Below are 20,770 nucleotides of genomic sequence, written 5' to 3'. Positions count from 1 at the left end.
AAAAATCAGGGGAAATTTTTTTTTCAAAAAACGTCAAAATATTAATGGAAATTTAAGTGAAATCAGCTGAAATCCATTTAAAATGCATTCCCCTGCTTTTAGAATCATTATGAGCATTTTTGGGTTGATTTAAAAATGTTAGTATTTTTTGAAAATTTTCGATGTTTATTAACGCAAAAAAATTTTTTTCGCTAACATTTTTGTTTTTGTCAAATTTTAGTTTTTTTTTAAACTAATGATTGCAAAACAATTGTACTAGTGTAAAATGCATTTTAAAACACATTTTTCTTGCAAAATTTAATGTTGATACTATGGCTTGTTATTCCAATATTTATATTTTTTTATTTTTTTGCCCCCCTCGACCCCGACCAGAGCCATGTTATATGTTTTAGGGGACCAAAACCCGCAACATTTGAGCCATAGAGAAGTTTGGTCAAAAAATTTGCTACCGAGTTATAATTTAATAAAAAAGTGATTTTTGTAAGAAATCAAAATTTTATACATGGGTAATTCTCCGCCAACTCACACAGCAGTTGCCCCGACCCCTCTTTGATTTGCGTGAAACTTTGTCCTAAGGGGTAACTTTTGTCCCTGATCACGAATCCGAGGTCCGTTTTTTGATATCTCGTGACGGAGGGACGGTACGACCCCTTCCATTTTTGAACATGCGAAAAAAGAGGTGTTTTTCAATAATTTACAGCCAGAAACGGTGATGAGATAGAAATTTGGTGTCAAAGGGACTTTTATGTAATTTTTGTATTTTTTAGACGCTCGATTTGATGGCGTACTCAGAATTCCGAAAAAACGTATTTTTCATCGAAAAAAACACTAAAAAAGTTTTAAAAATTCTCCCATTTTCCGTTACTCGACTGTAAAAAATTTTGGAACATGTCATTTTATGGGAAATTTAATGTACTTTTCGAATCTACATTGTCCCAGAAGGGTCATTTTTTCATTTAGAACAAAATTTTTCATTTTAAAATTTCGTGTTTTTTCTAACTTTGCAGGGTTATTTTTTAGAGTGTAACAATGTTCTACAAAATTGTAGAACAGACAATTACAAAAATAAACATCACGAGTTATCGCGATTTTACGAAAAAAAGTTTTGAAAAAGTTGGTCGTCATCGATCATGGACGTCCATGGTCACCCGCGACAGACACGGACGACGAAACAAAGAGAAACGCAAAAAGTAACTTTTTCAAAACTTTTTTTTTTTAAATCGCGATAACTCGTGATGTTTATAAGCAAACCCCTTATGTCTATATATCAAATTTTTTGTAATTGTTTGCTCTACAACTTTGTGGAACATTGTTACATTCTAAAAAATAACCCTGCAAAGTTAGAAAAAACACGAAATTTTAAAATGAAAAATTTTGTTTTAAATGAAAAAATGACCCTTCTGGGTCAATGTAGATTCGAAAAGTACATTAAATTTCCCATAAAATGACATGTGCCAAAATTTTTTACAGTCGAGTAACGGAAAATGGGAGAATTTTTAAAACTTTTTTAGTGTTTTTTTCGATGAAAAATACGTTTTTTCGGAATTCTGAGTACGCCATCAAATCGGGCGTCTAATTTTACATAAATGTCCCTTTGACACCAAATTTCTATCTCATCACCGTTTCAGGCTGCAAATTATTGAAAAACACCACTTTTTTCGCATGTTCAAAAATGGAAGGGGTCGTACAGCCCCTCCGTCACGAGATATCGAAAAACGGACCTCGGATTCGTGATCAGGGACAAAAGTTACCACTTAGGACAAAGTTTCACGCAAATCGAAGAGGGGTCGGGGCAATTTTTCCCGATTTCGTGTGAGTTGGTAGAGAATTACCCACATACATTTTTTTTACCTAAATTTTTTATGTGAATTTGAATTTCATTCGACAAGTCATTAACAGATTGTTTGATAAAGTGCCTCGTTTTCAAGATGTAGTCACCTTAAGTTTGATTTCAGTGAACTATTTGTATAATTTTTCCGATTTTTTCGAAAACAATATTTTTAAAATTATTGAAGCAAGACTAAATTTTTTAAAGGGCCAAACATTCAATATCACGCCTTTTTGAAATGTTTGTCACCTCCGTGTACGCACGAGAGCAAGCAGCAGTCAAGTGCTCAGTGCTCTATAGTTTTTTCGAAATTTTCCGCCGTAGTCTAACGTGATTACCCGCGAGTTTGCTCCTGCAGCATGCCAAAGGCCGGCCGTGGCCGTGGCAGTTCGAGTGCGGCCTCGAAAAACCCGCGAAGTTCGTCTACCGGCCGTGTGCAAAAAGGTAAACAAACCAACGCCGTGTCGACCGCCATCGCGCAGGGGAGCGTGAGCGCAGAAGGCATCGACAAAAAGTTGCTACATCCCGGATATGTTCCGAGATCACCAGTGCGAACCCGTTCCGGGACCTCCGGTGCCACAACCAGTGGCACATCAACATCCGCCAACATCCCCATCAGGAACGAGTTCCAGATGCTGAGCGACGACGAAGAAAACAACAACAACAACACCGACGGTAGCAGCACTACCGACGACGACGACGACGATCGTCGTGCACGGAAAAAAGTGCCGACGCCAAAAACGAACAATTCTCCAAAGGAACGTAGACCACCTCCAATTTTTGTTTTGGACACGTTGGTGGACGATATTGACGAGTTGCTGGAAGGCCTCGGATATTGTCTGAAAATCGGTAAGTCGTCAGTGCAAGTCTACACATTTGACAACAAGAACTTCGACCTGGTTGTGGAGAAATTGAAGGGTAAAAACTTCAAGTTCTACACATTCGACCCCGTGCAGAAGACAGCCGTTAAGGTCGTCTTGCAGGGGTACCAAGACCGCCCGATCTCCGACCTAAAGAAGGACCTCTCGGGTGCTGGAATTATGCCGCGTGACATAAAAGTCCTCTCGCGGAAGACAACGGTCACAGGTACACACACACTGTACCTGTTGTACTTCGACCGCGGCACCGTCAAAATTCAAGACCTGCGGAAAACTAAGGCGTTGGACGGTTTTTGGGTAAACTGGCGGTTTTACTCAAAGAACCCGACGGACGCAGCGCAATGCCACCGTTGCCAGAAATTTGGCCACGGCTCGCGGAACTGCAACCTCCCGCCCCGCTGCGTGAAGTGCGGTGAAACACACCTCTCGGAGGCGTGCGCACTGCCGTGCAAGGCGGACTTGGGGGACGCAGAGCAAACCAAGGCGCGCATCAAGTGCGCCAACTGTGGAGGTAACCATACCAGCAACTACCGTGGATGCAGCGCACGGAAAAACTACATCGAGGAGCAGGAGAAGAGGAAGAAGAAAGCAGCAGCGTCCCACCCTCCTCAGCGAAGCACGAGCGTAACCGTACCGGCTGCTGGTCATCGTACGGTTCCAGCGGACAACCCAGCGTTCCCTCCTGGATGGGGTCGATCGTTCGCTAGCGTGGTCGCTGCCGGTAGCGGCAATGCGGCCCAGCAAGAAGTCACCGGGGAAGATCTCTTTACCCTGCCGGAGTTCTTTGCTCTCGCGGGGGAGATGATGACGCGGTTCTGGACCTGCCGTAACAAAGCGGAGCAATTCCTGGCCCTTGGGGAGCTGATGATCAAGCACATCTATAATTGATTAAATTTTGCTGTGATCTAGTTGTAAGCTTTTTCTATTCCTATCCCCTATCATTAGCAATTGCGTAAGTTTTTTGAAAACTTTTTCTTACTCTTGTTTGTGCATCTAATTAACAGTAATAATTGCTCTAAACCGAATTAAGACGTAACACACAGCTGAAATGAACACAAAAACTCTGTTAGGTTCATAATATGTACAAATTGTAATTTGATTATTCACAAATAAAACCGAATTGAATTGAAAATTGAAATGTTTGTCTGAATTCAAAAAAACTGTTTTTGAAAAGATCGGAAATCGATTTTTTATTTTTTATAAATTGAAAATCGGACCATAAGTTGCTGAGGCATCGGCATTAGAAAATGGAGAGTTGTTTGGGTTAGACTTAGAAAATTTAAATTTTCCTATTTATTTTTCTTTAAGCCGCTGTATTTCAGAAACCAATCAAACTTTCGGTGGCTATATCTTGAAAACCAGGCACTTTACCAAAAAATATATGAAATACTTGTCGATTGAAAATTGAAATTTACATTAAAAAATGAGGTAAACAAATATATTTTTTCCAAAATTCATAACTTGCAATTTTTTTTACCAAACTTCTCTATGTCTCATAAGTTGCGGGTTTGATCCCCTAAAACATATCAAAAATTCTCAAAAATAAAAAAAATACCAAATTCTGGGAAATTGATTTTTTGGTGAAAAAAGTTAATTAAAAAAACTAACTTAATCCACCTATGTGGTTGATGCCTTCCTCACTTTTTACCAACAATGGGTAATATGAGTGGTTTGGACACGTATTTCAGCTATTTCTATTTAATCCAGAAAAATAAGAACACAGATATAACTTAAGTGGTTATAACTCAAGACAGGGTTGCCAGATCTTCAATGTTGTGAGCTCGTTGGAATGGTTTTTTAATTATCTATCCAACGATGGGTCGCATGGATCCGGACATAGTTTACATACATTTGAGTGAGATCCGGCTTCAAAAAAGTACAGAAATATCACTTAAGTGGTCATAACTCAAGACAAGGTTGCCAAATCATCAATGTTGTGAGCTCGTTGGAAAGGTTTTTTAATTATCGAACCAAAAATGGGTAGCATGATGGATCCGAACATCGTTTACATACATTTGAGTGAGATCCGGCTTCAAAAAAGTACATAAATATTACTTAAGTGGTCATAACTCAAGACAGGGTTGCCAGATCTTCAATGTTTTGGACTCATTGGAAAGGCCTTTCAATTACCTAACCAACGATGGGTCGCATGATGGATCCGGACATCGTTTACATACATTTAAGTGAGATCCGGCATTAAAAAAGTACATAAATATCACTTAAGTGGTCATAACTCAAGACAGGGTTGCCAGATCTTCAATGTTGTGGACTCGTTGGAAAGGTCTCTTGATTATCTAACCAACGATGGGTCGCATGATGGATCCAGACATCGTTTACATACATTTAAGCGAGATCCGGCTTCAAAAAAGTGCATAAATATCACATAAGTGGTCATAACTCGAGACAGGGTTGCCAGATTTTCAATAATGTGGACTCGTTGGAAAGGTCTCTCGATTACCTAACCAACGATGGGTCGCATGATGGATCCGGACATAGTTTTCATACATTTAAGTGAGATCCGGCATTAAAAAAGTACATAAATATCACTTAAGTGGTCATAACTCAAGACAGGGTTGCCAGATCTTCAATGTTTTGGACTCATTGGAAAGGCCTTTCAATTACCTAACCAACGATGGGTCGCATGATGGATCCGGACATCGTTTACATACATTTGAGTGAGATCCGGCTTCAAAAAAGTACATAAATATCACTTAAGTGGTCATAACTCAAGACAGGGTTGCCAGATCTTTAATGATGTGGACTCGTTGGAAAGGTCTCTTGATTATCTAACCAACGATGGGTCGCATGATGGATCCGGACATCGTTTACATACATTTGAGTGAGATCCGGCTTCAAAAAAGTACATAAATATCACTTAAGTGGTCATAACTCAAGACAAGGTTGCCAAATCTTCAATGTTGTGAGCTCGTTGGAAAGGTTTTTTAATTATCTAACCAACGATGAGTAGCATGATGGATCCGGACATCGTTTACATACATTTAAGTGAGATCCGGCATTAAAAAAGTACATAAATATCACTTAAGTGGTCATAACTCAAGACAGGGTTGCCAGATCTTCAATGTTTTGGACTCATTGGAAAGGCCTTTCAATTACCTAACCAACGATGGGTCGCATGATGGATCCGGACATCGTTTACATACATTTGAGTGAGATCCGGCTTCAAAAAAGTACATAAATATCACTTAAGTGGTCATAACTCAAGACAGGGTTGCCAGATCTTCAATGTTGTGGACTCGTTGGAAAGGTCTCTTGATTATCTAACCAACGATGGGTCGCATGATGGATCCAGACATCGTTTACATACATTTAAGCGAGATCCGGCTTCAAAAAAGTGCATAAATATCACATAAGTGGTCATAACTCGAGACAGGGTTGCCAGATTTTCAATAATGTGGACTCGTTGGAAAGGTCTCTCGATTACCTAACCAACGATGAGTAGCATGATGGATCCGGACATCGTTTACATACATTTAAGTGAGATCCGGCATTAAAAAAGTACATAAATATCACTTAAGTGGTCATAACTCAAGACAGGGTTGCCAGATCTTCAATGTTTTGGACTCATTGGAAAGGCCTTTCAATTACCTAACCAACGATGGGTCGCATGATGGATCCGGACATCGTTTACATACATTTGAGTGAGATCCGGCTTCAAAAAAGTACATAAATATCACTTAAGTGGTCATAACTCAAGACAGGGTTGCCAGATCTTTAATGATGTGGACTCGTTGGAAAGGTCTCTTGATTATCTAACCAACGATGGGTCGCATGATGGATCCGGACATCGTTTACATACATTTGAGTGAGATCCGGCTTCAAAAAAGTACATAAATATCACTTAAGTGGTCATAACTCAAGACAGGGTTGCCAGATCTTCAATGTTGTGGACTCGTTGGAAAGGTCTCTCAATTACCTAACCAACGATGGGTCGCATGATGGATCCGGACATCGTTTACTTACATTTGAGTGAGATCCGGCTTCAAAAAAGTACATAAATATCACTTAAGTGGTCATAACTCAAGACAAGGTTGCCAGATCTTCAATGTTTTGGACTCATTGGAAAGGCCTTTCAATTACCTAACCAACGATGGGTCGCATGATGGATCCGGACATCGTTTACATACATTTGAGTGAGATCCGGCTTCAAAAAAGTACATAAATATCACTTAAGTGGTCATAACTCAAGACAGGGTTGCCAGATCTTCAATGTTTTGGACTCATTGGAAAGGCCTTTCAATTACCTAACCAACGATGGGTCGCATGATGGATCCGGACATCGTTTACATGCATATAATTGAGATCCGGGTATTTGTGAAAACACATTTTTATACATAACTTTTGAACTACTTATCGAAACTTCAAACAATTCAATAGCGATGTATGGGACCCTAAACCAAGTCGAATGCAACTGGTTCGATCAAAATCGGTTCAGCCAGTGCTGAGAAAACTCAGTGAGAATTTTGGTCACATACATACATACACACACATACACACACACATACACACACACATACACACACACAGACATTTGTTCAGTTTTCGATTCTGAGTCGATATGTATACATGAAGGTGGGTCTAGGAGCTTTTAATAGAAAGTTCATTTTTAGAGCAGGATTATAGCCTTACCTCAGTGAGGAAGGCAAAACGGCTTGATTTTGCCCGTGGATGTACCCTTTTTCTGAACAGTCCTCATCACCTGCAACTTTAGACACGAAGTTGATCATAAAATTCCTTCAAAAGTTAAAGATTTTTGAATATTCAGGCCCCGACAAAATTTGAGCCAGATCAAAAAATATAATTAAAATCAATTTCCGGTTTTGGTAGAGAATTGCTCTTAAGTCAATATATCGTGGAACCAATACCCAAGTAACATTTTTGTCCAGGAGTTCTACATAAGCTCTTTAAGATAGCTACAGCATAGCAGTTTGGACCGCGGTAGGATTAAACTCTCTTCAAGTACTCTTCCAAACTCCTGATGAAGTTTTGTAGAGAATTTTATCCTACCACCGTCCAAACTGCTATGCTGTAGCTATCTTGAAGAGCTCTTGTAGAACTCTTGGAAAAAAATGTTATTTGGGATAAAATAAAAAATGACCCTGTTGTTCCCAAGGAAGGTCAATGCCCGAGGAGTATTTAGTAGCTATTCGATTGTTACATGTGCGCTTGACCTTACATCAAAAGAAAATCATTGACGTGTGTATGTTTCTAATTTCCTGTTTTACAATCTCTCCGTCCCCATCCACCAGATAAAGAGCCATCAAGCGAACCACCAATCATTCTCGTCAATCCCGATGTCACTGGTGCGTACCTTCTCAATGATGCTGGGCGAGATGGACTTTCTTGGGACATACGTTCAACCCTACTACAGCTCGGAACTACCCTATCCAATACCGTCGTTTATAATTCTAAGTAAGATTCCCACTCATACGATAACCGCATAGTTGTCCGTTGTGTTTCTTGTTTCCCAGAAGGACAACCCCATGATTCATGAGGACACGTGATATCCCTCTTCACGAAAAGTAACCCTAATCGAAATGTCATCTGACCGGATGGTCGCCCCTATTCATCCCCCGCAGGTCTGTTCATGATACTGATGCCGATTCTGCTGATGAACCTGCTCATCGGTTTGGCGGTCGGTGACATCGAGTCGGTACGTCGGAACGCCCAGCTCAAGCGGCTGGCCATGCAGGTGGTGCTGCACACCGAGCTGGAGCGCAAGCTGCCCCAGATGTGGCTCGAAATGGTCGACCGAAACGAGCTGATCGAGTATCCGAACGAGAAAAAGTGCAAACTGGGCTTTATGGACTCGATTCTGAGGAAATGGTTCTGCAATCCGTTCTCCGACGAAGCTAAGGGTAATTTATTTTGAGTTTTTGAATTTAGCGAGAGCTCTAATGCCCGTGTATTCGACAGGTGGCATCGACTTTGTTCTGGACAGCAACGAGGATTACATTGTAACGGAACTGGAAAAGCAAAAACGAAAACTTCGTGAAATTGGGAACGCTTTGGACAGTCAACACCAGCTGTTGAGACTCATCGTACAGGTAAACTACCATGCTTCCCCTTGTCTTTAATACGATGGAGACGCGCTATACTTTTATCTGATCCATAACACAGCGTAACAAAATATTTTTTTTATTTATTGGCAGCACGAAAAAAAAATGCTCCTCTAGGGATCGGCTTCCTGAACAAAATGCAACCTGGCGCATATTTTTATTGTTATCCTAAATCGAGATATTCAATGCAGAAGTTTTGCATATGAATCACCCCCCGTCGGAAAATATTTTTTATTTTGTTTTCTCTGTAACTTCTGATCAATTAGGTCTTTTTGGACGCTTCCGGTGTCATTCGACGGTAAATTGTTAGAAAAACTCATGATTTGGTCCCATTGGCCGGTTCCCGTAACCGGTTCCGGAGGAAATCCGGAATATTGGCCAAAACTGTGCAAAAACTTCAAAATTTTGAAGTTTTTTGCTCTTAATGCGAAGTGAACGCACTATAGCATGAAACAATCCATACAAACTAAAAAAATGTTGGTCCCAGCGTATTTGAAGGTGTTTAATTGAAAAGGTGGCCATTGAGAACCGGTTCCGGTCAATCCGGATCCGGAAACTCCGGTAAAAATTAAGCAATATTTTCACAATTCCAACGTGTCAGACAGATATAAATAAAAGTGTTGTTGAAGCATTCTTTGCTACTTCATATTCATACTACCACAAAAACCTGGCCAAGTGGCCAACGGGAACCTGCTCTGAATGTTCCGGATCAGGGAACCTGTGGACACTAGACATTTTTTTTTAATTTTAAAGGCAGTTTTTTATTAAGAAATTTTCAAGGTTTCTGGAAAAAATAAGAATTAATCCGAAATCAGAATCAGAAATGTGGCCAAGTGGCCAACGGTAACCTGTTCTGAATGTTCCGGATCATGGAACCAGTGGTCACTTGAAATTTTTTTTAATTTTAAAGGCAGTTTTTTATTAAGAAATTTTCAAGGTTTCTGGAAAAATAAGAATTAATCCGAAATCAGAATCAGAAATGTGGCCAAGTGGCCAACGGGAACCCGTTCTGAATATTCCGGATCAGGGAACCAGTGGTCACTTGAAATGTGTATTAATTTAAAATAGCATAATTTAATTAGGAAATTTTTTAGTTTTCTAGAAAAATCAGAATTAATTAAAATCAGAATCAGAAATGTGGCCAGGTAACCAACAGGAACCCGTTTTAAATGTTCTGGATTAGGAAACCATTCAATATTTGTCAACATTTATCAAGTTTTCAAAAAACATATTTAGATTAATGAAATTTAAAAATTCCTGTAAAAATTAAGAACATATTCGATATCAGAATTAGAAATATTGCCAAGTGGCCTACGGGAACTCGTTCTGAATGTTTCGGATCATGTTACCAGAGGAAACTTGAATTTTTAATTAATTTTAAAAACTTGATTTTTTTTTTGTTTATTTTATATAGCATATTTTCATTAAGAAATTTTTTAGATTTCTAGAAAAATCTAAATTTATTTGAAATCAAAATAAGAAATGTTTCCAAATGGCCAACCCGAGCAGGGGTAAATAACACGGGAATACCAAATTTTGGTATTACTTGGGCAAATAACAGCGACCAAAATGTGCCCTTGGTTGCCCAGTAATAGATGGTAAAATACCATGAAATCATACCAAAGTCTTGTATGTAGAAGGGCACAACAATACCAAACCATGTTATTCCAAGGGTAAAATAATATCTCAAAATAAAACCATTTCAATACCAAGTTGAGGTCTTCTGGATTTTTGAACATTGCTTGTATACCAAAACTTGGTATTGCCATGGTTTTAATTTTAGGTATTCCCGCGCCCTTGGAAAATCATTTTTTGGTAATCCTGTGGTCTTCTACATACATGATTTTGGTATGATTTCATGGTATTTTACCATCTATTACTGGGCAACCAAGAGCACATTTTGGTCGCTGATATTTGCACAAGTAGGTAATACCAAAATTTGGTATTTTCATACCATTTTTAGTGCAGCAGTTGCAGTTAGTGAAAAAACGGAAATGATCCATATGCAACAGCCAAATCTACTCACCTGATGATTCCATGTTGTTCTTAGTGATATTCTTCACCACACCGAATGCATTTGTCATTGATGAACGGCCTGTGCTTGAAGTTCTTGAAGCTTCTGAAAAATAACAAGATTGAAAAATAAGTGTTATTAAAATGAAACTGGATTGAAATTCACCAAAATTCAATAATCTTTCGATTGACTCGTTTTTCAAAGTATTTGGTTAGAAATTTCAACAATTTAAAAAAAAATCGTAATGGGTATATCAAAAAATGTTATAACCAGCTTTAACATTTTTTTTTCAAAAAAAAAAATATTATCTTGTCAAAATTGGTAAAAAAAATCCCATAGTTTCAGAGAAAATTGATGAAACCTTTCAATACCAAAATAATACCAAAACATGCCATCCTGACTTGAAATTTTCCAAAATGTCAAGTCATTTCTGTAGGGGGTATATCAAAAATCTTTGAAATCAAGTTTGAAATTTTCGGTTTTAAATTAAAGCATTCGCTTTGAGACATCATTTTAGCGCAAAATTAATTATTTTGTCAAAATTGTTCAAAATTTTCCCATAGTTTCAGAGGAATTTGATAAAACACTTTAATACCAAAATAATACCAAAATGTGCCATCCTGACTTAGAAAATTTTCCACAATTTCAAGTCATTTCGGTAAGGGGTATATCAAAAATGTTTAAAATCAAGTTTGAAATTTCCGGTTTCAAATTAAAGCATTCGCCTTGAGACATCATTTTAGCGCAAAATTAATTATTTTGTCAAAATTGGACAAAATTTTCCCATAGTTTCAGAGGAATTTGATAAAACACTTAAATACCAAAATAATACCAAAACATGCCATCCTGACTTAGAAAATTTTCCACAATTTCAAGTCATTTCTGTAGCGGGTATATCAAAAATGTTTAAAATCAAGTTTGAAATTTCCGGTTTTCAATTAAAGCATTCGCTTTGAGACATCATTTTAGCGCAAAATTAATTATTTTGTCAAAATTGTTCAAAATTTTCCCATAGTTTCAGAGGAATTAGATAAAATACAGTAATACCAAAAGAATACCAAAATGTGGTGTTCGACCATTGACAAATTCTGCAATTTTGCAATATCAAAACAATACCTTAAATTGGTATGATACCACATTTTGCTCTTGCATAATCCTCAAGACAAATTTTAAAGGGTCCAGGAATACCAAAATTTGGTATTGATACCAGAGAAAGGTATTATTGCGCATTTCCCTTGTTATTTACCCATGCTCGGGAACGGAAACCCGTTCTGAATGTTTCCGATCAGGGAACCAGTGGTCACTTGAAATGTTTATTAATTTAGAAAAAAGCATATATTAATTAAGAAATTTTCTAGTTTTCTAGAAAAATCAGAATTAATTCAAAATCAGAATCAGAAATGTGGCCAGGTGACAAACAGGAACCCGTTTTAATTGATCCGGATTAGGGAACAAGTGAATATTTGAAATTTTTATTAAGTTTTCAAAAACATATTTTGATTAATGAAATTTTAAAACTCCTGTAAAAATTCAGAATTTATTTAAAATCAGAATTAAATATGTTGCTAAGTGGTCAACTGGAACCCGTTCAGACTGATCCGGATCAGGGAACCAGAAGACACTTGAATTTTTTTTTATTAATATTAATAAAGCATATTTTAATAAATGACATTCAAAAATTCCACTTAAAATCTTAAAATTTTAAAATTCCTTTAAAAATAGAACATATTTGAAATCAGAATTAGGCAAGTGGCCAACGGGAACCCGTTCTGAATGATTTGGATCAGGGAACCAGAGGACACTTGAATTTTTTTTTATTAACTTTAAAAATGCATATTTTAATAAATGAAATTTTTAAATTCCTGAAAAATTTAGAATATATTTAAAATTAGACATAAAAATGTTGCCAAGTGGCCAACTGTTCCGGATCAGGAAACCAGTGTTCACCTGACTTTTTATTTTATTCTATGAAGCATATTCTAATTATGAAATTTTCTAGATTTCTAGAAAAATCTAAAGTTATTTGAAATCAGAATTGAAAATGTTGTCAAGTGGTCAACGAGAACCTGTTCTGACTAGTCACAATTTTAATTAATTTAAAAAAATATATATTTATTTTACTGATTTTTTTTTTAAATTTTTGGAAAAAATCACAGTTAATTTGAAATCAGAATTAAAAATATTTCCAAGTAGCCAACGGGAACCCGTTCTGAATGTTCCGGATCAGGGAACCAGTGGTCACTTGAAGTGTTTGTTGATTTAAAAAAAGCATATTTTAATTAAGAAATTTTCAAGTTTTTTAGAAAAATCAGAATTAATTCAAAATCAGAAGCAGAAATGTGGCCAGGTGACCAACAGGAACCCGCTTTAAATAATCTGGATTAGGGAACCAGTGAACATTTGAAATTTGTATCATGTTTTCAAAAACATATTTTGATACATGAAATTTTAAAATTCCTGTAAAAATTCAGAATTTACTTGAAATCAGAATTAGATGTTGCCAAGTGGCCAACGGGAATCCGTTCTGACTGTTCCGGATCAAGAAACCAGTGGACATGCAGGGTTGTTACGGGAAAGTCGAAAGAAAATCCGCGCCAAATCCACACTGACCGAAACCTTAATCCGCGCAAAATTCACGCCATATAAAAAAAATCGCGACAAACATTCAAGAAACATTTTTTCCAAAGAAAAAACTAATACAGAAAGTATTTGATAAAAATATGAAACTCGTTTTATGTTTGAAGGAATGATAGCAAAAAATCCTTTTAAAAAATACCTAAAGAGACGTCAAGAAAAGTGTCACCAAAAAAATCTTTTTGCGAATCAGAGGGACACTACAATAATTTTGACCAATATAAACGAAATAGAAAATTATAAACCAATATAAACAAAATTTAAAAATCTACTAAATGAAATTTAACTTCAAAAATATAATCTCAAAAAACCAAAATCTAAAATTTGAATATGATTGAATTTTAGATTTTGAAATTCTAAAAATTCAAAATCTATGAATTTTAATACAGATTGTATTCCATATTCCACACTTAATTCCGAAATAAATTGCATTTCCAACATTTGAAATATTTTCTTCCAAAAATTAAAGATTTAAGAATTTAAGAATTTAAGAATTTAAGAATTTAAGAATTTAAGAATTTAAGAATTTAAGAATTTAAGAATTTAAGAATTTAAGAATTTAAGAATTTAAGAATTTAAGAATTTTAAGAATTTAAGAATTTAAGAATTTAAGAATTTAAGAATTTAAGAATTTAAGAATTTAAGAATTTAAGAATTTAAGAATTTAAGAATTTAAGAATTTAAGAATTTAAGAATTTAAGAATTTAAGAATTTAAGAAATTAAGAATTTAAGAATTTAAGAATTTAAGAATTTAAGAATTTAAGAATTTAAGAATTTAAGAATTTAAGAATTTAAGAATTTAAGAATTTAAGAATTTAAGAATTTAAGAATTTAAGAATTTAAGAATTTAAGAATTTAAGAATTTAAGAATTTAAGAATTTAAGAATTTAAGAATTTAAGAATTTAAGAATTTAAGAATTTAAGAATTTAAGAATTTAAGAATTTAAGAATTTAAGAATTTAAGAATTTAAGAATTTAAGAATTTAAGAATTTAAGAATTTAAGAATTTAAGAATTTAAGAATTTAAGAATTTAAGAATTTAAGAATTTAAGAATTTAAGAATTTAAGAATTTAAGAATTTAAGAATTTAAGAATTTAAGAATTTAAGAATTTAAGAATTTAAGAATTTAAGAATTTAAGAATTTAAGAATTTAAGAATTTAAGAATTTAAGAATTTAAGAATTTAAGAATTTAAGAATTTAAGAATTTAAGAATTTAAGAATTTAAGAATTTAAGAATTTAAGAATTTAAGAATTTAAGAATTTAAGAATTTAAGAATTTAAGAATTTAAGAATTTAAGAATTTAAGAATTTAAGAATTTAAGAATTTAAGAATTTAAGAATTTAAGAATTTAAGAATTTAAGAATTTAAGAATTTAAGAATTTAAGAATTTAAGAATTTAAGAATTTAAGAATTTAAGAATTTAAGAATTTAAGAATTTAAGAATTTAAGAATTTAAGAATTTAAGAATTTAAGAATTTAAGAATTTAAGAATTTAAGAATTTAAGAATTTAAGAATTTAAGAATTTAAGAATTTAAGAATTTAAGAATTTAAGAATTTAAGAATTTAAGAATTTAAGAATTTAAGAATTTAAGAATTTAAGAATTTAGGGGAAAGTGGGGCAAGTGTAACAAGCTAAGGAAATGCTCGTTATAACCCCTTAAAAAGTTAAAAAATCTGTCGGATTTTATTATAATCATCTTATTCTAGGTCTTGACTAAGACTTTGTTAGAACAAGTTTTTAAAAAATCCTGTTTTTTAATGTAAAAAATTGATTTTAAAATTTTTGATTTTCCGTACGTTCTACTCAACTAGTGGGGCAAGACGAACAACCCGTTGGGGCAAGAGGAACAATGCATGAAAAAACATGTTAATTTGCTAACAATCGAACTGTTATCACTTAGATACATCAGATTAGAATGTATTTGAAAGGTTTCTTCCATTTTTAGATTAAATAATAATATTTTACTTTAAATTTTATCGTTTTTACGAAAAAAAATATTACTTCGATGATAAATAGTAAATTTTCATAATATCACTATATTTTGTATGGACATTTTTTTAAACAATTGTTTATCAGTTTTTAAGTACTTTCATGTATTTATTTCCCAATAAAATATATTGTTGCAGCAATTCGTAATTTTTTCCATACTAAAAATCCATATGGTACACTTGCCCCACCTGAACAAGATTTTTTAAAAGCCCTCAACAAAAATAACCAAAAGTTAAATCATACTTTGTAATAAGTGCATGTCATTGGTAGGGACACTACTGATCTAGGAAAAATAGCATTTTGATAAAATGAGCCTTAAAACGAACCCTAAGCCTTATTTTGTACTTTCCAAATATTATAAGAAAACAAAGGTTTTGAAAAAAACTTCATTAAATCTTATGCCCCGTGGCGTTTACGTCGTTTTGGTGGTTATGTGGTAGTAGAACAAGCTAATTGCATTGCTAGCAACAATTCCTCATACTGGAAATAATCAAAATTGTTAAAATTACGGCCGTACGAGCGATTGTTCCTCTTGCCCCATATGGTCGTCTTGCCCCACCTTCCCCTAAGAATTTAAAGATTTAAGAATTTAAGAATTTAAGAATTTAAGAATTTAAGAATTTAAGAATTTAAGAATTTAAGAATTTAAGAATTTAAGAATTTAAGAATTTAAGAATTTAAGAATTTAAGAATTTAAGAATTTAAGAATTTAAGAATTTAAGAATTTAAGAATTTAAGAATTTAAAAATTTAGGAATTTAGGAATTTTTTTTTTTGCGATTTTTGTTTTTTTTGGTTGCAAAATTGTTTTAAATTTTATATTTTTTAGTTTTTAAATATTGTTTTTTTTTAATTTTGATTTATTTTAATTTGAATTTTTCTATAAATTTTGAATTTTTGATTTTTGAGTTTTTTGAACATTTTTAAAATTCTGAATTTAGAAATTTTTTATTATTTTAATTACGATTTTGGAAATTCGAAAAAAAAATTAATCTGAATTTTAAAAAAAAAAGTTTAGAAAAACTATTGAAATGTAAAAAAAAAGTTTCGAATTGATGAAATTTGAATTTTGAATAATGGAGCATTAATTTTTGAATGTTCTGATCTTTTTATTTTTCGCCAAAAATGTTTAAATTTAGAAAAAAACATTACTCAAAACTTAAAAGAAATTACATATTCAGAGGCGGACATATTGAGAAATGAGTTAAGTGTAGTAATAATTTTATTTGAGAAATTCTCAACCATACATTTAAAAAATAATCTCTACATAATCTTCATCTTAATTTTTCGACGGTTCGTATTAAGAAAACACAAACATTTTCAGAAAAAAAAATCTATTAATGAGAAATTTACATTGCAATCAATGGAAAAAAACAAATTCGCGTAATTCTTGATAATATTTTTCTTAATAACTTGAAAGTAATTCTAAATATTAAATAAATAAACATTGTGACCAGTTAGAACAGGATCTCGTTGGCTACTTGGCAACATTTTTAATTCTGATTTCGAATATGTTCTGAATTTTAACAGGAATTTTAAAATTTCATTAATCAAAATATGTTTTTTGAAAACTTGATAGTAATTTCAGATGTTCACTGGTTCCCTAATCCATAAGATTTAAAACGGGTTCCTGTTGGTCACCTGGCCACATTTTTGATTCTGATTTCAAATAAATTGTGATTTTTTCCAAAAATTAATAAAAAAAATCAGTAATTTTTTTTTAATTTAATAAAAATTGTGACCAGTCAGAACAGGTTCTCGTTGACCACTTGACAACATTTATATTTCTTATATTAAATAAATTCAGATTTTCCAGCAATTTAAAAAAATAAAATATGCTTTATTAAAATTAATAAAAAAAGTCAAATGTTCTGGGAGGGAACCAGTCACCAGGAATCCAGAACATTTAATACGTGTTTTTGTTGGTCACCTGGCCACATTTCTGATTCTAATTTTGAATTAATTCTGCTATTTCTAGAAAACTAGAAAATTTCCTAATTAAAATATGCTTTTTTTTAAATCAATAAACATTTCAAGTGACTACTGGTCCCCTGATCCGGAACATCCAAAATGGGTTTCCATTGGCCACTTGGAAACATTTCTAATTCTGTTTTCAAATAATTTGTGATTTTTTCCAAAAAATTTAAAAAAAATCAGTAAAATATATATATTTTTTTTAATAATAAAAATTGTGACTAGTCAGAACAGGTTCTCGTTGGCCACTTGACAACATTTTCAATTCTGATTTCAAATAAATTTAGATTTTTCTAGAAATCTAGAAAATTTCTTAATTAAAATATGCCAAGTGACCACTGGCTCCCTGATCCGGAACAGTCGGCCACTTGGCAACATTTTTATTTCTTATTTTAAACACATTCAGATTTTTCCAGGGATTTAAAAATTTCATTAATTTAAATATGCATTTTTAAAATGAATTTAAAATTCAAGTTTCCTCTGGTAACATGATCCGAAACATTCAGAACGAGTTCCCGTATGCCACTTGGTAATATTTCTAATTCTGATATCGAATATGTTCTTAATTTTTACAGGAATTTTTAAATTTCATTAATCTAAATATGTTTTTTGAAAACTTGATAAATGTTGACAAATATTGAATGGTTTCCTAATCCAGAACATTTAAAACGGGTTCCTGTTGGTTACCTGGCCACATTTCTGATTCTGATTTTAATTAATTCTGATTTTTCTAGAAAACTAAAAAATTTCCTAATTAAATTATGCTATTTTAAATTAATACACATTTCAAGTGACCACTGGTTCCCTGATCCGGAATATTCAGAACGGGTTCCCGTTGGCCACTTGGCCACATTTCTGATTCTGATTTCGGATTAATTCTTATTTTTTCCAGAAACCTTGAAAATTTCTTAATAAAAAACTGCCTTTAAAATTAAAAAAAATTTCAAGTGACCACTGGTTCCATGATCCGGAACATTCAGAACAGGTTACCGTTGGCCACTTGGCCACATTTCTGATTCTGATTTCGGATTAATTCTTATTTTTTCCAGAAACCTTGAAAATTTCTTAATAAAAAACTGCCTTAAAAATTAAAAAAAAATTCAAGTGTCCACTGGTTCCATGATCCGGAACATTCAGAACAGGTTACCGTTGGGCACTTGGCCACATTTCTGATTCTGATTTCGGATTAATTCTTATTTTTTCCAGAAACCTTGAAAATTTCTTAATAAAAAACTGCCTTTAAAATTAAAAAAAATTTCAAGTGACCACTGGTTCCATGATCCGGAACATTCAGAACAGGTTACCGTTGGGCACTTGGCCACATTTCTGATTCTGATTTCGGATTAATTCTTATTTTTTCCAGAAACCTTGAAAATTTCTTAATAAAAAACTGCCTTAAAAATTAAAAAAAAATTCAAGTGTCCACTGGTTCCATGATCCGGAACATTCAGAACAGGTTACCGTTGGGCACTTGGCCACATTTCTGATTCTGATTTCGGATTAATTCTTATTTTTTCCAGAAACCTTGAAAATTTCTTAATAAAAAACTGCCTTTAAAATTAAAAAAAATTTCTAGTGTCCACTGGTTCCCTGATCCGGAACATTCAGAGCTGGTTCCCGTTGGCCACTTGGCCATGTTTTTGTGGTAGTATGAATATGAAGTAGCAAAGAATGCTTCAACAACACTTTTATTTATATCTGTCTGACACGTTGGAATTGTGAAAATATTGCTTAATTTTTACCGGAGTTTCCGGATCCGGATTGACCGGAACCGGTTCTCAATGGCCACCTTTTCAATTTAACACCTTCAAATACGCTGGGACCAACATTTTTTTAGTTTGTATGGATTGTTTCATGCTATAGTGCGTTCACTTCGCATTAAGAGCAAAAAACTTCAAAATTTTGAAGTTTTTGCACAGTTTTGGCCAATATTCCGGATTTCCTCCGGAACCGGTTACGGGAACCGGCCAATGGGACCAAATCATGAGTTTTTCTAACAATTTACCGTCGAATGACACCGGAAGCGTCCAAAAAGACCTAATTGATCAGAAGTTACAGAGAAAACAAAATAAAAAATATTTTCCGACGGGGGGTGATTCATATGCAAAACTTCTGCATTGAATATCTCGATTTAGGATAACAATAAAAATATGCGCCAGGTTGCATTTTGTTCAGGAAGCCGATCCCTAGAGGAGCATTTTTTTTCGTGCTGCCAAAAAATAAAAAAAATATTTTGTTACGCTGTGTAATTTTCAGAAAATGGAGATCAAAACTGAAGCAGACGACGTAGACGAAGGGGTTTCCACCGGTGATGGAAAGGGCCTGCTGACACTGGGTTGCGGCCGAATGATGAGCGGTTCACGCTGGTCTTCGCCAAGAATCAGAAAGAAACTGCGCGCAGCTATGAGCTTTAACAAGTCCATGAGCAAGTAATGCGCGAGAAAAAAGCACAAATTTAGCACAAAAAGTTAATGAATGGCAATGTGTGATTGTATTGGTATGCTAATATTTCGATGGAGAGTTTTTCATATGAAAGGAAATGATTGCTAGACATTTAAAAAAAAAAGTCACGTTTACAAGAGTGATTTTGAAGAGCCTTATTCTCTAATCAAATTGAAAACCTAACTAATACAGGGGATAAACTCAACAACGATGATCTCATGACGAGGATTGGGAGTTATTTTATGTCTATTCTAACCTGTTCTCCAACTACACTAAATGTTTATGTTTGATGTTAAAATCAAGAAGCTAATTTCTGTAACACTACAAAATACCGTCACTGTACTTAACTCTGTCAGAAAACGTTTGGGTTGTATCGTAATTTGTGACATCAATCAATTTGGATGGTTTTCAACTTGTTGTGATAAAATGTAATGAAATAGATGTATTCACAAAAAAATTGTTTCATTCAACTGAAAATATAGAGAAATTTCCAAATTAGTGACACACAACCTGTAGATTGTACGTGCGTGAAATTCGCTTGAAAAAAAAAAACATTTAAATAGAAGAAACTTCACATTGTATCAATATTGATTCACTGAATTATTATAATGCAAATCAAATTTCAATCAACATAATTTCGTTTCAACTAGCTCGCGTCCTATGTTCAAATAAACTTCGCAAAAACCATACCAAGCATCTCCTATAAAATGGCCAAAAGGTCACGACCACCCGGTCAAAGTCAAGTCTGCAGCCATGCCAGCACCACTACTGGTGCCCCACAGCGGGAAAGTCATCGGGCTGGACGTGGCCAGCACCGATGGCCAAGTGCCGAGTGATTGTGCAACGGAAGAGGATGAAAAGTTACCCAACAAGATTAATTTCGGTGTAAGGGTTAGATATTTGATCACAAAAGAGTTTGCTCCTTTAAT

At 34.0% G+C, this 20,770-nt stretch overlaps 1 protein-coding gene across 7 annotated transcripts in view; it reads left to right on the top strand.

Moving 5' to 3' along the window:
• The window catches only part of LOC120418566 (transient receptor potential cation channel subfamily A member 1-like), a 34,727-nt gene extending 14,438 nt beyond the window's left edge, over window positions 1-20,289 (top strand). For all 7 annotated transcript variants that reach the window (XM_039581004.1, XM_039581003.2, XM_039581002.2 and 4 more), the window contains 4 exons: window positions 7,974-8,136; window positions 8,304-8,582; window positions 8,641-8,771; window positions 19,656-20,289. In XM_039581004.1, the coding sequence (XP_039436938.1) occupies window positions 7,974-8,136; window positions 8,304-8,582; window positions 8,641-8,771; window positions 19,656-19,832 (750 nt within the window). In that variant the 3' untranslated portion in view covers window positions 19,833-20,289. The remainder of the gene's footprint in view (window positions 1-7,973; window positions 8,137-8,303; window positions 8,583-8,640; window positions 8,772-19,655) is intronic.
• The last annotated feature ends 481 nt before the right edge of the window (window positions 20,290-20,770 follow it).

The sequence above is a fragment of the Culex pipiens genome, chromosome 3 (genome assembly GCF_016801865.2).
Source record: "Culex pipiens pallens isolate TS chromosome 3, TS_CPP_V2, whole genome shotgun sequence".
Lineage (NCBI taxonomy): Eukaryota > Metazoa > Arthropoda > Insecta > Diptera > Culicidae > Culex > Culex pipiens.
The sequence above is the reverse complement of the archived record's forward strand: the minus strand, read 5'-3'. Positions and strand labels throughout refer to the sequence as shown.